This window comes from Oratosquilla oratoria, chromosome 16 (assembly GCF_046742065.1).
Source record: "Oratosquilla oratoria isolate Oo_2021 chromosome 16, ASM4674206v1, whole genome shotgun sequence".
Taxonomy (NCBI): domain Eukaryota; kingdom Metazoa; phylum Arthropoda; class Malacostraca; order Stomatopoda; family Squillidae; genus Oratosquilla; species Oratosquilla oratoria.
The window spans coordinates 44,054,690-44,071,643 of NC_134792.1; the positions used below are offsets into that span (position 1 = coordinate 44,054,690).

At 41.9% G+C, this 16,954-nt stretch overlaps 1 protein-coding gene across 5 annotated transcripts in view; it reads right to left on the bottom strand.

Moving 5' to 3' along the window:
- Positions 1-16,729, bottom strand: part of LOC143033942 (uncharacterized) — a 49,493-nt gene extending 32,764 nt beyond the window's left edge. Inside the window, exons 1-2 of one of the 5 annotated variants that reach the window (XM_076199632.1) lie at positions 15,257-16,601; positions 15,007-15,154 (exon numbers count right to left, since the gene is read on the bottom strand). In XM_076199632.1, the coding sequence (XP_076055747.1) occupies positions 15,007-15,102 (96 nt within the window). In that variant the 5' untranslated portion in view covers positions 15,103-15,154; positions 15,257-16,601. Of the gene's footprint in view, positions 1-13,010; positions 13,112-15,006 lie in introns of those variants that run through there. The other 4 variants (XM_076199627.1, XR_012967208.1, XM_076199631.1 and 1 more) reach the window with 4 other exon arrangements.
- Between the last annotated feature and the right edge of the window lie 225 nt (positions 16,730-16,954).

Sequence of the window (16,954 nt, forward strand, 5' to 3'; positions counted from 1 at the left end):
CCCCACAGTGGCTGGCAATGGTTCTCGGGCCTTCTCACAAGTTTCTCTTGAAAGAAATTTGACTATTCTGTGTTGTGTAATTGTGGCTTTATGTCACAGACTTAAGAGTAATAAGACGAGCTGTAGGTGTTACCAGCTCTCCATATGTGAAAAGGTGGAAGAAATACAGTTGAAGCTGATATAGATCCTTGGGCCAGTCTGGAGATAGAATGTCAACTCCGTGACTGTGGACCTCCAAATAGTCGTGAAGGTGTTGATAGATTCTGTAAATGTGTAGGAAGAGGAAAATTCCATCTAACATCCAGCTTGCAGGACTACCAGTTGCAGGTACCTGCACTTGGCAATTTCAATCCATTTTTTGTCTGTACTGAACTTGAATGATATTCATTTACTGCTTAATACTCGAACTATCCCATTGCTTTTCATTGTAATTTCATGTCTATGATGTACCTAGTTTCAGAAGCTATTCTTTGAAGTATGTTTCATCTTGTGTACTATCCATGGTTTAATTTATTCCTAGTTTATTTGTGGGCTGTCATGGTTCACTCTCCTCACAGCTGCAAGAACCTGAATTCAGTCCTGAGAACTAATAGTGATTGCCACTTCCCATGACATGACTCGTCAGGCATGCGCTGAAGATAACTGCTTTAGTCACAGCTAAAGCTTTCCTGGTGTACATTTTTTAGCTTTTTTCTATCTTAGCCTCACAATTTCCTCTGTTACATTTATTGCCTACAGTGCTGACATAGGAGTGGCGGTTAAATGTTTTTACTTTGTAAGATGGTGTTTATTACTTTGCCACCCTCTATAGTGTATATATACTGTACATGTATTCACACACACACACACACATATATATATATACACACACACATTCATTTTGACCACAACTGCTAGGAAGCATCTATCTTGAAATAACCATTTCAGGACTGCTGGTTCATTTATGGTAGATAGTTTTTCCAGTTTAAGGGTTCAGGCTTTCTCAAATCAAAATACAGTGACAACATTACAGATTTTTCTTTTTTGAGGGATTCACCATGGTCTTGGATCACGTGTTCTACTCGTGATCGATAGCTATTACCTTCCAGGATGAGAGCTCATATGTGACCAATCTATTGTTAAAATGCTGTGACCTTACATGCGCGCGCGCGCGCGCACACACAACTCCCTACCCATGAGAGTTGGAGTAACGACTCACAGCGCAGCGATACTGAAGTTATTCCAGCCTTGGGCGGGATTCGAACTCTGACCGTTGTAGCAGCGGTTGCGAACGCTACCACTGCGCCGTCGAGACATGTTTATGTGCATTTATATAGTTCTGTGTGTATGGCCCAACTAAGGTGTGTTTAATTCTTTAATGTCTTTAATTTGATACAGCTCTTCTTGAAACAAGTTCTGATCTTACCACATTCTTTTTGTAAGGGCTAGTCTTCTTTAATTTTGATATTTGAAGAGTTGCATTTACTTGCATCCTTTGACTCCACCTTCTGGAACTTCAAAGTGTACTCACAGTTCATGAATTGCTAACTTGCTATTTTTCATCTCGGATGCACATGCACTTCTTCGTTCTTTCCTTCAGTGATATGTCTACTTTCTTCAGTTTTTTCCACAGACGGAACACCTTGAAAATCGGTCATTTAGTTTGTTTCTGCCTTTAGCAACTTTTCAAGACTCCTTGGGACAATACTTCTGTCACTTCTTTTCGCTAAGTACTTCATTACTGTTGTTATTTGCCTTCCAACAAGGAACACTTCCATTTCAGTCCAGCACCTTTGATACCTCTTATTTAGTAATTTCCACAGAAGTCTGCTATAATTTGTCAAATTGTTTTCTATGTTCCATATATATAATGTCCAACCACCCCTTTCTTCCTTGTGGGAATATGTGACTTTATTAAAGAAGTTTAAAAGGCTTATTGAGAGAGATAGACCAGGCCTGAGGGAACAATGATGGGAATTACCTGCAAATAACAGTCCTGTGGGATAGTCACTGGAGAAAATGATCTAACGACATGTCTCTAAAACCCATGAACACATTCACATCCGTCAACAGGCCTTAGGAGCCAGGCACAAGATCAATTATGTGTGCATATATATATATATATATATATATATATATATATATATGTATGTGTATTCACCTTCGACAGCTATTTCCTTCCCGGAAGAGAGCTCAAAGCTCATATGACCGATCTATGGGTAATGCTGTGACCGAACACGCACACACACACCCAACTCCCCGCCTACGAGTTAGAGTAACGACTCGAAGCGCAGCGATACTGAAAATATTTCAGCCCTGGGCAGGTTTCGAACCCGGACCACCGTAGTGACAGTCGGGGACTCTACCAACCGCGCCACCGAGTCGTGTGTGCATGTGAGGGAGATACTTGCATGAGGGAAAGTAAAATAATGCTGTAAACTCTTGCATGCTCAGCAATGCTGAATGCTTTATAATTAGGTAAAACACTAACTCACTTTTCTGCTGTAAAAATACATCTGTCATTTCTGTTGCATAGACATTTTTCTATTGCATAACTAGACCAAATACCACTGAGCACAAATCTCGTGAATGTTTTACTGTTTCATCTGAATAATGTCTATATTCCAATCAAAGCACGTTACTCTACCCAAATACTGCACTGAAATTATAATTGCTCAGTGGAATAATGAAATGGAGGGCAAGTGCTCATAAGGAGTATAGTCACGTTAGGTTTGGATAGCTTTAACACCATGGATCACAAAATACACCACTTAGAAAATGTGTCGAACTTACCTTTTATCGCTGAGCAACTACCCATAAGTTAAATCTACGAGGGGGTTTGCACGGTCGAACGGGGTATTTGGGGTTTAACCAACGTATTCGACAACCAAATACCCCGTCCACACGTCACTTTAAACACGTGTCTGTCGAACCGCGTTCGACGAACCGTTAGACCGTGTGAACCCCCTCTACTACCTCCTCCAGCTTATTCCATGGGTTATACCGAGGTAATCTCCATACTCGACCCATTCCATTCTGTGGTTCATGTCTCACACTAATGTTCATTTTTTTTTTTTTTAGGCCTTGTCAGGTCATAATTCAAACTAGTTTTTCAGTTTTTTCTTAAGTACTACTCAAAATAAGTATAAATCTTACCGTATTGCAATATGCGAATCATGTGATTTGTCATGCAGATATGAATGCATTGATTTCAAAGAACTAGATGATTTTACTTGCGTTATGTATATACGTTTTCTTTTAAATAAACTACCATGATCTCAACTGTTACATCAGTGTTACTGAATTGTCATACAAAACACGCAAGAAAATCGCTACACTGAACAAGTTTCAACTTTTTGACGAGTGTTTTCGTCCCAGTGTACTGTAAATAGTAGCTCGGATTGAAACATGACCTCATTTGATGTTTCAGTGTGTATTTGTATACTTAAAAAAAGACCACATACCATCATGTTCAAAGAACATAATATAGATGCAAACTAACGAGTTTGCAATTTACCTATGCATACATAGCCGGGTTTTAGCACAGGGTAGGGGGTAGCCTAGGTCACCATCAGCTGGAAATAGGAACCCATGAGAGCAAAAATATCACGATTGTGCATTATTTAAACAATTTCTGCAATGAGTTGACCTTAGTTCGCGAACGTTGCCACTTCAGTTGATAGCACCCTATAATATAGGGCTTCACCGAATATAACGAATAAGGTGACACCAGAGAAATATCTCGCCAGAAACCAGTTGGCAAGGTGGTGAGATTACTGCCAACCCCCCTTCATAGTAACTATGAACAGCACAACCAAAACAAAACCGGGCGTTCCTGTTGGATCATCGTCTCCTAAAGGTCCAACTGCATTGCCTCGTGTGCTGACGGGCAGTGAGCCACAGAATGTGAGTAAGCACAATCCAAGCAGATCAAAGTCTTGGACAAACAACATGAAGAAAATGAAGATCTATACCTACAACGTAAGAACTCTCTCAGAAGACTGCAGGCTGGAGAGTTTAATGGAAGAACTAGACAACATTAAGTGGGACATCGTAGGACTGATACAATTACAAGGTGGGCACCACCTGTTCTACTATAGAGGTAAGGACAAAGAAAGATCTAGTGGAGTAGGATTCTTGATAAACCGAGAGGTTGCCGGTAACGTAGTCACGTTCAGTAGTTTATCAGAGAGGGTAGCTTGGATTGTGATTAGGCTGTGTAAAAGGTACACTAAAGATAGTTCAGGTTTATGCACCAACTTCACAGTTCAGACGATGAAATCGAGGCCTATGATGATTTAAGTCAGGTAATGGATCAAGAAAAAAGAACACGTTGGTAATAGGCGACTTTAATGCTAAAGTGGGGAAGAAGAGGCGAGATGTTAGTCAATTTTGCTGAGAACTACATGAGGATAATGAACACTTTCTTCCAAAAGCGTGTAGGTCGCAAATAGACCTGGAGAAGTCCAAATGGAACAAAGAACGAAGTAGACTAGGAGATGAGAGCAAGAGCGTTAGCAACGTTACGGTCATAGATAAGTCAATATAGGTAGCGACCATAGAATGGTAGGTTGCACAGCTAAATTTAATTTCAGAGCAGAGAAATAAACTAGTTTTAAGAAAGAAAAGCAGCCTTGCAAAGGTTAATGATAATAACAAGAAATTTCAAAAAGAAATTAAAAATAGATTCGAAGCTCTAAGATTCAACGAGGACACCGTTGAAGATGTAATTTTAAATTTAGTGAATATCTTTAGGGAATCGGCAGAGAAAGTAGGAAGTACAAAAAGTTTTAAAAGAAAAATACTCTAAAGCTACAAATGACCTGATTAAAAGAAGGACCATGCAGATTAAAAACAGGAAAGACGAAATAGGAGTAGAACTAAACAAGCTTATCAACAAAAGGGAGAGATTAGAGAAAAGAAAGAAAACATGATGAGAGGAAACTATTCGGAAAGGTAAAAGTATTAAAGCGACCGAGCGCAGACATGCTTCAGGTAGACAGCAAATGATATGTTTGAAAGGTAGAAATGGAGAAATCATTAACTGCAGAGCATGGTAAAAAGAGTGGAAGAATCTTATCAAGAGCTTTACTCGTCGAAGACCGTAGTTGTCAGTAAGTTCATGTGTAGACATTAGTAGTGTACCAGATATTACAAAGAAGAATTTGCTCTAAAAACTATGAAACGAGGAAAAGCACCTGGGGAAGATGGTATGTCGATAGATCTGTTGAAAGACGCAGGGAAAGAAGTTCCTATTGAGTTAGCTCAGTTATACACCCAGTGCTTACGTCAGGTGCAATGCTATAGTGATTTTGCTTCATGAAAAAGATCAGAAAGACCTTAGTAACTATCGACCGATTAGCTTACTATCAAATGTATATATTCTCCAACATCCTTACAAATAGACTAAGCCAAGTTTTAGATGGAAACCAACTGAGAGAATAGGCAGGCTTTAGGAGCGGATATTCGACTCTGGACCATTTGCAGGCGATAAACCAACTAATCGAGAAAACGACAGAATACGATATACCTCTTTGTCTAGCTTTTGTAGATTACGAGAAAGCCTTTGACTCGGTAGAACAAATAACAGTATTAAACTCGTTACGCAATCAGGGTACAAACGAACAGATCGTAAGGGTTAAAAAAAAACAAAAACAAAAAAAAAAACGCGGAAGGTACAGCTATAATTCGACTACACAAAGATATAGAAAATATCAAGATCGAGGAAGGAGTACGATAAGGCGATACCATTTCACCCAAAATATTTACAGCTTGTTTGGAAGAGATTTTCAGAAGGTTGAGTTGGGAAGAGAAAGGTTTGAAGATTAATGGCGAATATTTGAACCACCTAAGATTTGCAGATGACATTATTCTTATTTCAGAAAAAGCAGAAGACTTGCAAGATATGCTGAGTGATCTGAACAAGGAAAGTCTCAAAGTAGGTTTAAAATGAATAAGAGTAAAACCAATGTATTGTTTAACACGAAAGTTCAAATTAGAGATTATAATCGATGATGAGTCTTGAAGAAGTTGAAGAGTATAATTATTTAGGCCAGTTGGTTTAAGTGACGAAAGATCATGATAATGAAATAAAAACACATTACAATTAGTTGGAAAGTATTTGGTAAGTATAATGAAATCCTGAGAGGCTCTCTATCTTTATGTTTGAAACGTAAAGTTTACAATAGGTGCATTCTGCCAGCAATAATCTACGGGTGTGGGATTTGGAAACTTACGAGGGCGATGGAAACAAAACTAAGGACTGCACAGAGGAGAATGGAGAGATCAATGATGGGAATAATGCTGAGAGACCGAAAGAGAGCAAGTTGGGTGAGAGAGCAGAGTAGAGAGATATTGTGGAGGCGGTAAAAGAGAGGAAGTGGTATTGGGCAGGTAAGTTAGTGCGAACGACTGATGAGCGATGGAGCAAGTGTGTTACTGAGTGGACGAGATACGAAGCGTGGAAGAGGGAGACCAGACAGAAGGTGGAGAGACGAAATAGAGAAGTTTGCAGGAGTGACGTGGCAGAGGTTGGCGCGGTCGTGTGAATCATGGAACGCTATGAAGGAGGCCTTTGTTCAGCAGTGGACTCGGGATGGCTGATTTGATTTGATAATATATATACCCTGTATGTGTGTTGGGGAGTGTGGGGTCAATGAGCAGACAGATGGGGAGCCAAATTATGATCTCGCTTTAGGCGTCAAAATAGCTAGAACCGGCCTTGTACGAGTATATAATTATATGCAATTCGTTACAAACACAGGGCGTGCCTGGTATGTCCACACACACCTCGAACCGTATTTTTGTCGCTCTCCCATCCACTGGCATATGCAACAATTAGCCGTGGGGTGTTCAGTGGTTTCAAAAACAACTGCAACTATACTTCACGGCAAGGGAAAAAGAATACATTTCCATTATCGAATGTGATAACATTAATGAGTGGGCTTCGTGCACTATCATTTTTAGTACGTGACAGTCGAAAGTTGACAGCGGTTTTATTGTATTGTATTTCCCCATGATTTTTTTCAAAAACATTGTTCTTTTTCACAAACCTTTTATATGTCAATTGGTTTCTCCCCGCACTTTTACAATCAAATGAAATAATTCCAACAATGCACACTTGCAGTCACACCTCAAGTGAGCATGACCATATAAAGGTTAGGGAGCCGCACTGATTTTTATTAGACGCATGCATTTGTGGTCACTTAATGCAGAAGAACGTGTGTGTATGTACTTATATAATATATATATATGTGTGTGTGTGTGTGTGTGTGTGTGCGCGCGCGCGCGAGCGAGCGATGGCAGTGGCCATCGATCGTTCCCAAAGCTCTCGGTGAAGATATTTTTTGTCTACGAATGTACTGCGTGAATGCAGGTAGAGTGCGTTCCAACCTCTACCCATGCGCTGCACGCGTCTAATATAGCTTTGAGCGTTTCTTTGTTTTTATGTCGTTGTTTCACGCGGACACATGAAACGACTTTGGTTTTCATATTGCTTATGCTGGATGTATACTGAAAGATGGGGTGGGGGGTTAAGTACTGAATTGTTGGTCATTTAGCCGCGCTTCGATATGCTCTATTCTAGGTAAGAAATGTTTTGGGCTGATGGGGCTTGCCACGCATACGAACACATTTTACAGAGATTTCATTGTTGTGACGAGGACTATGGTCGAAGCCCCGAGTGCTCTGCCACGGTGTTTCTATAAGTGATGTTCAGTAGGCAATACCTTTGTTCTCGTGGACAAAATGATTGTACTGCGTTCACCCTAGATTACCCATGAATCTTTGTTCCGAGCCACTCACAGCTCTTTGACGGGGCCTTTGGTAATATGGTGTGAAACTGGATTCATAACTGGTTGGGTGCTTCTGGGCTACTATAAAAAATAAATATGTTTAACCTTAATTTTGTTAAGTACCAGAGCCTTTTAAGAACTATTTTTAACTTGTATATATTTTTTTAATTGCGTGTGGTGCTTGTCGGGATTGCATAGTATGACCTAATGTGGGAGAACTCCATTTTGAGAGCAGTCACCCTGTTTTAATCTTGCCGAATTCAGTACATTCTATCCACATGAGGAAAGAACCCTTAACACGAGGGAATCGAATGCCACCTCAACTACCAACTGCTAACTAGTAGCACAGTACAGGTTAGATTAACACAGACCATCAAATGGCGCTGGATTAATTTCAGGAGGGAGAGGGGAGGGTCAAGAAACGCAGCTTCACCACCGAATTAGATTATTCACTGTTCTGTTTTAGCGTAGTTTATTTGCAGTGATGACATGCGTAATCAGAGAAACCATGAAACTTTGTTGATGACAAGAGGTCGAACCAATTGTTGTGAATGCATAAATGTTCAGCAAGATTAAGGGGAATGAGTATTCAGCCAATAATCTTAAGCTAAGATGAAGACATGGTAAATATTGCATCACATGTAGATTACATGCCACGCAACCCCCAAACACTGAAAAGCTCCTGGCACCGCTGAGGAGTCCTGTTAATCTGTGAGAGGTGTCGGAAAGAAGTGGACAATTTTGGTTCATACTTGACTTTATTTACACAATATGCAGGCACAAACTACACAAAATACACATGGATTAATTTGTGATGCATAAACACTTCTCAAGTTACACCTTACATTATCAACATTCATTTCGCCTGTTGCCATGACTTGTGTTCACGGCCAACCGAGGCCAAGGTGAGCTGGCAGATGCGGCCTAATAAGGTCTTCCACGACGGCCGTCGAAAAAAGCAGGTTCTCACGATCCCTCGACGCTCTTGCTCATGGTGAACTCTGGACTCAGAGCTACCTATTTATTTTCATTCGGCAAACAGGCGACTCTGAATCCAGCGTAGCCCCATGATTCCACAGAAGTACAGCACTGAGCAGACGATTCTCGGAGTTATGTAAACCAAAGTGGATTGATATGTAGCCTAAGTGAGATCGACTGTGCACAATTTACGTGTTGTTATGTATTTGAACAGTGAGTGCAAGATCATAAGCTTGTCACTGGAGAAAAGGGAATCCTGAATTGACCCACCTATACATATAATGCATGCACGTATGCGTACGCACACAATACAAGAAACCTGAATTAAGTATTGAAAGTACACGTATACACTTTCCTATTTCACTCGAGAACCTATATGAAGTAATCCAAGTGAACAACACAAAATCTAATTTAAGTCTCGCTTCAGTAGGCACAGGCAATCAAGAACGTTGCTTCTCTCGTAATTGTAAACACACAAAAGAATAACCATTGCAGAACAATGTTGCGAGTTCAGCCGCACCTGGGTGAGGAATCATTAGCCGTCTGAGATGATACTGTGTCGTGACACGTAACACTGGGGGGTAAAATGTTGTCGGCCTCGGCACGAACAAAGCTACTGAGAAATTAAAAAATGTTGAGAGGCATCAAGGGACGTCGTAAAGCTAAAAGGGGACGGGGAAGGTGTGTATGGAGTTCGTGTAATGTTACGATGTCGTTAACTGGTATTGTAGGACGTGGTAGAGAGGAAAGCAGTTTGGAAAGTAGCACGGCGCAATCTAGTGGCGTCGTAGTCTAACTCGTGTCATGGAGACTTGTTTAATGATAGCTGAGTTTGTGAGTAAATGTGAAAATGACAGTTGTTGTTTCTGCATGGCGATTTCCAAACCCGGCTGGGTAAGTGTAGTGAAGAGGAACAAGACTTGTCCTTTTCTAAGAACCGTTACTCTCATTCGATGTTTTACAGCAGAGTCGACCCATATGGCCGATCCCACCGCGGGGCCTGTTGTCCTTTGGGGATGCTGAGTGGGTTTGGGAGAGAAAGGAACTCCGTGAAAGAGCCCCCAGCACTAGCTCCACGCTTAGTATCGGGGTAGCTGGTATGAGGGTCCTTTTGGGTTCCGACCTCTAAGCCGGGGGTCATTTGCATAGATATTCATGGTAAACATAAATATTCATGTTAGATATCCCATGGTAAACACAACCTTTGATGTTTTGGAAGTCCATCCCCAACATTTCATCTTAAAAGATATTTTCAAGATACCTCCCCTCCACGGCCACAACATCGAAGTAGTATGTTCTATGTTACATTTTTTAGTTTTAGTCGCTTTTGAATCAGGAAAATAATTACTGTAACTGTAACTATAATAATAACAACAATTACAATAACTACGTAGTTGAACAGATAAAGCCGAAAAGGCGCCGACCTCGACAGAAACTTTGAGCGAAGTAAACAAACGGCGCAGATGCGTTCGGTCACCCGCCACAGACGTTCAGCGTTGTAGGCACTCGCCGGATCACCACTACCTCCAGGTCTCAGGTGGAGAAGGTTCAAAACCCGGAAATACCCGGCATCTCGCCAAAGACTGTTGGAAGAGGAAATGCTCCCCATAATACCGCTTGCATTCCAGTTCGTTCGTTTCACCCTTGACTTTTTTTTCCCACATAGAGAAAACCCTGTAACTTCAACTCTGCCCATGCTTTTCTCGCCTCTCATTCCAACCGATGCTTCCCAAGGAACACGGGCACTCCCTTTATACCAGCACTAAAGCGAGGAAACGATAGTCTGGCAGAACCAAAGTCATAGTGATAAGTGACTGCACATTAGTAGTTTCCAGATTTATCTAAACTATTTTCGAGTCTTCTGAGAGTTGGTCAGAAGTACAGTACTAGTCGCGAGAATATGTAACTAGCGTTAAAACACTCCCAAGAATACATTTTTTTTACCTACTTAGCGCAACTTCAGAGGCTACAGGCCTCTGGATAAAGACACCATCGAGGTATTAAAAAAATAATATTACCTAATTTTTGTGCTACTGTCCATACCCGGACACTTAACAATTTTAATAATTTTAGTTTTGGGAACACAATCCAGACCCAAATTTAATTCGATGCCAACAGCGTTTCTATCCTTTGTGATAACACAGAGCCAGCGGTAAAGGAGGACAGCAGAAAGGTGATAGATGTTCAAAAGTGATCAGCATGTCAGAGTGCAGATTCATCTCATATAAGAAAGTGATGCGTAACCGATCCGTTTGGGTGCCAATAAACCCTAACCAACTTCCCGAAAAAAAAAAAAAAAAAAAAAAAAAAAACCGTCGAGCCAGCAATTGCCTACTTTTATGCATTGTCACAAATAATACTACAACTATTTACGTGGGCGTTAAATCGCATACAAACAGCATTTGCACGTAAACTGGTGTAGTATTACTTGACAAAACGCGTAAAAGCTTGGAAATGTCAATGAAAACTCGTTAATGTTGTCGGCTTTGTGGCTGTCATGAGGAAGCCTGAAACCAGCAAGCAGGGCTGACAACCTTTTGCACCCATGCTTGCCAACCCTCGCGAAGCGCAGGCACCACGCTGTCACTATGCCGACGAAAATTTTTATGTCCTGTGAGAGCCTATTTGCGCTCGCTGGAATTCGTAAACGTGCCTGAATGCATGAAAGCTACCTGCCACGTTTTGTAGTCATTAAAAGAAATCGACTGTGAAAACTTATGGCCCCTACATAACGAACCCAATACCAGAACACTTGTTTCTGTAATGTGTATGTGTATATATATATATCATATATATATATATATATATATATATATATATATATATATATATATATATATATATATATATATACACACACACACACCTCTCAGGGCGCTGTGGTTAGAGCTCTGGCCTGCCACTACGGAGGTCCGGGTTCGACCCTCGCCCGGGGCTGAAATAATATCAGTATCGCAGCGCTGAGGGGTGTTACTCCAACTCTCGTGGGCGGGGAGTTGGGTGTGTGTGTGTGTGTGCAAGGTCATAGCATTACCCATAGATCGGACCTACGAGCTCTGAGCTCTCTTCCAGGAGGGAAATAGCTGTCGATCACGAGTCCAACACGTGATCCAAAGACCAAGTGAATACACAGAGGCAAATTTATGTCCACGTCCGGTTTGAAAACATTCTTCCCTACCCAGTTTGTCACCCGTTCTAAACCCCCCACGCACGCGAGCACACCCACATGCTTGTTGGTGGCAGTAATAGACGGGTTCCATGCATCAGGTTCAAAGTTCGAGCCACGATCCCCGCTTAAAGTTTCCACTATTGTATCACTGTCCCCACTGCCTATAGAGGTAGTGTGTGTTTGTGTAATATCACAGCATTTATACATCGGGCAATGTACAACTTCCGAGTCCGTCGGGGAGATCTGTTCACTAGTCCAGTATGTGATCCAAGACCATGGTGAATCACACATCCGCTCAAATTAAACTCCCACATAGGAGGGCAATAACTGTCGACGACGAGTCCAGCAACAGCACTTGATCTAAGACCACACGCACACAAACACGTGTTTATTTTAAGCTTAGGCGGGGGTTACTCGCGCGTGCGTGTGTGCCTTCCATGGCTGATGTTATTAAAAAAAAAAAAAAAAAAAAAAAAAAAAATATATATATATATATATATATATATATATATAATTATATATATATATGTATATATAATTATATATATATGTATACATATATGTATATATAAATATATATATATGTATATATATATGTATATATAATTATATATATGTATATATAATTATATATATATATTATATATAATTATATATATATATATATGTATATATAATTATATTATATATATATAATTATATATAAATAATTATAAATAATTATATATAAATAATTATATATAAATAATTATATATATAAATAATTATATATATATATATATATATATATATATATAAATAATTATATATATATATATATAATGACTAAAACGCACGCTCATGGGTAAACCTGAAAGATAATGTTCGTAGAACATTTTTCCATACATCCGTGGTATAATGAGACAATAGACAGTTTGATCAATACCACGGAGACAGGACCACATGGTTTTGTTTGCACATTACTATTAGATAAACACATTTACGTAAACATACTCTGCACTAAGCCAAATATAAAATGTCGATCCAATCTAATTCTGCAAACCTAAATACACCTAACCAAATAAAAACAGTGATTGTGAATCTTATACTCACTTCCTGGTGGGAGCTACGAAGCGTTTAGTTATAAAAATACCATTGTTGGCGTTTGAACTTGAGAGAGAAGCTCAGAAGGGGTGTGAAGAGCTTGTCATTCCTGTGGAAGTCATCTAAGTAAATATAGTACATTTTTACTATGTCCTCTATTAGTGGTTCTCCAACAGTAGTGCGTGCCCACCGCCAGATCGTAAACGCTTGATGCAACTTTTAAAAATCCTTTATAGCTTTAACTAATGCTAACGATTGTCACTTTTTGTCATTGAAAACTGGTTTATTGTGCCATGCTGTCCTAAAACATGAAATTCTGCTATTTGGGAAACTTTATGATGGGTAAAAGATATTTTTAATATAAAATATTTTGAACCTCTGCAGCCACGATGCCTGCATGCGCGGCGAGCCAGTTATACCTACACTACACGCACGCACTGGCACACACTACGTGATTATCTACACGAGTACATTTGCGTCTTCCGCGCTAAGTCATACACAAATATGGCTACTTACGTGGAGGCAGTAACATTGATAGGTACGAAGGACCTTTCCAGTCACATACTGGCCTGTTGGTAACAATAATCTCAACGCGTCAGTGCAGAATTGCACGTATGCACTTAACATGTAGTCACTCGAAAATTGACCCCTTCTCCTGAATTTAATCAAGGAAAGAAAAGTCATAAACATAATTTTTGTATGCATTAGTTATCTTACATGAGCAAAACTGAATTCAGGAGTGATGATATGCCTATTGGGAGTGGTTGCACGTCCACACTAGAAGAGGCAATATGTTGAATCATGTTTTCATATACGGAAATACATATGTACTTACATGTATATTTTCTGGGTTAGGTATGCCGCTGTACATGCAGACACACGAGCAAACTGGTTCAGAGTTAGCATCCCCCCACCATACACCCCGTCCTGTTTCTCAATTGCACCCCACGAGTGAATACTGCTGCATAGTCCTCGGGGTTATGTCCCGACACTCGCAAGTGCAGTCACGTGGGCTGACCTACATACTAAACTGTCCTCCCACCTAGCCTTGCGCCTCCACAAGCCCACTCCATCAGACTGGTCCAACACTTCCCCAGGCTAACTCCCAATTTCCCATTTGATACTCAACTGAAATGCATCTCTCTCTGTGTTGCATGCCCGAGTTTATTATTATGTTAGAATTGGTGCCCCTGAAGGACCAGTTACATAATCTTTTTGTATCGAAGCCGTGCAGTGAGGGCGCATGGTTCAAGTGCCGTGGTGTTGCCAGGGAAGTGGTGCGGGTGTGTGTTTGGGGAGGGCAATAGTGGCGAATAGGAAGGAGAGGCAGAGGTGACGAATCCAAGGCGATGGAGGTAGAGTAGGCTGGAGAACGAAGACGAGGCTGGAGGAGGAAGTGGTGGTTGAAGAGGAAGAGGAGGTGGTGGTTGGAAGGAGGATGTGATTGTGGAGCATAACAGGAGGTGTGGCTGGTAAGACACCTTCGACTTTGCCTCACCTTGGAAATTTCAGTCTAATGGGTGAAGATCTTTAGTCTTCGAGGCAGTGAGCCTGGGGAAGAATTGGGAGTATGTGTGTGTGTGGGGGTGTTTCTCAGAATTCCCGCCCGCCCTGTCATAGTCCTGGCCGACACTTGCTGCTAGTATCTCAAGTGACATCTATCACGTACGCATGAGAGCAAGGAAACGCAGGTATACAGTCGCAAGCACACGTGTTTGGGGGAATCAACGAACCTATCTCAACTAAAACCGCCCTCCATTGTTAACAGCATGCACATTTTTATTTACTTGTTAAATTTAAGCAAAGTATTTTGTACATGGAGAAAAAATTACCCCGTAAAAGTTTTTGAAAGGATATCGGTACTCCGAAGCCGCTTGGAAGCCAGGCCTCATGCAGTACCCCGCGTCCCGCTTTGGCGGGAATTTCGATTTGGTATCAACCAAAAACAGGCTGCATACTTGTCTCATTTATCTCACTCTTATATGAAAGGTTGAATAACTTTACCTCTATTCCTCTGGTTGCCCTGATCGTGGTGCTTTGCAATCCAATCATGAGTAAGCGATTAAGGTCCAGTTTGGAGAGCTGAGGGCGTCGCTGCATGAAGGCGGTTAGTCCTATACACAGCTTTCGGTCGCTACCCTGCACTGCCTACCTGACACCCACACATAACAAATAGAAGGTTGCTATGATATATATCCGTACCATAACAACTGACATTGTCCCATTAATGTTCACTAACAGCGTCAACACACACCGGGTATACGTGCGGACTACGTTCCCATGAATTTCTGCTCCTGCTGGCCGTTCCGGGGTCTACGAAGGGTACACTGCCAAGCTTCTTGTGGATTTCTTACAAACTGACTTGCCCAAAAAGCATTCAAAACTTAACTGTGACACGGACAAGCCCTACGTGGCGACTGACGTGAGGTGACAGGACGTGTCTGCTGAGTATCCCACACCTTCCCCCGTCCCAGGCGCAGCTCCACAACACACTGTTGCCATTTCGCTCTTACGACTTTGATTGCTCCCACGGAAGCAGGGAAAAACGGTCTTATTCCTTGGGGTGGGAGTACTTTTGATATCAGATATAAGATGAGTGAGTCTCCCACGCTGCTTAGTCCATGACTACCAGACACGCACTGAGGCAACCTAAACTCCGTGTCAACAGAGCTTTCTCGAGCCCCGTCACGTCGTGCTACGTCACAGGTGACATCATACCTCGCTGGGAGCAACTCGCGCGCTGATTGGTCCGCGAGAATCAACGGCCACTGTGAACATGAGAATCTGCACGTAGGCACTAGGCACTCAGTGCAGACCAAAGAGGAGAGGGAGGTATACGTACGTTGTGCTCGCTCCTACATGACTGCCAGCATGGATGAGCCTTGCACGGCTTGCGCATGCGTTTGATAATAAAAATAACCCGGCAGCGAATACTACTTCATGCTTAGCATCACTTATCGAGCTATAAATAGTAATGTTTGGAACACAGTAAGATAAACGTGATTTATCACTTCTAATTAGGTATCGACCCAAACAATAGGAGCGTTATGGAGTGACAGTACGGGTAGTAAGCAGTAATGATGGTATATGTGTTACTTCTAAGATAACGCGCGTGCGGACGTGCATTTCGACACGTCCAAGGGCGGAAATGCGTATGCGTGTGTTTGTGGACATGTGTGTGCGTGCGTGCGTGCATTGTAAACGGCTATCGTCTGATCAGAGCTCTTCACGTTTCGTGCACGTGTACGTACAAATTCCCGTGGTACCCGGGTAGCAGAGCAGCACTGTGTACACATACTTTATACGTGCGACTGCTTGCATGCGTTTGTGCGTGTGCATAAGTCATAGGCGCGTACGCTTTTAGGGGGGTACGGCTTGGCCCCACCCACCGCGCCTTCTCCTTTGGTTTTTCCTTGTCTTCGTACGGACGCCCAGACGGAGCAGAACTTAGGGACTTGCGCAGATGCCTGTGAGAGCGCTTCTGGAGGATCCGGAAGTCGCAGTGATCGATGATCGGGAGTTTGTCCCGAGGTTTCCAGCAGCAGGGAGACGAGGAGGAGATGGCGTCCTTCCGTCGAGTGGACCGGGACTGGCCAACGCGTCTAGACCCTGGAGAGTGGCGGGGCTGCTGCATCGTGGGTAGAAATGTTGGCAGCAGCTACTTGAACCAACAAAAATAGATTTCTTTCTCAGCGGGATGTTTCCCTTCACCTTTGGACCCTTTGCTCCACATGTCTTGTCATTCTTGAGACGTTTTGACGCTGTAGTTGTTCATACATTCGACGTGCCTTGGTGGGTTTTGGCAGGACATCAAATAAGGTTGGGTTAGTGCAGCAGTTCCAAGTCGGGGAAGGGCCCCGTCGGTAAATAATTACAAGTGGGTGGAAATGCTGGCTGTCTCTCCCACCACTTTGCTGTCCAATGTCCTCGCGTCTCCCCCCCCCAACTCTCC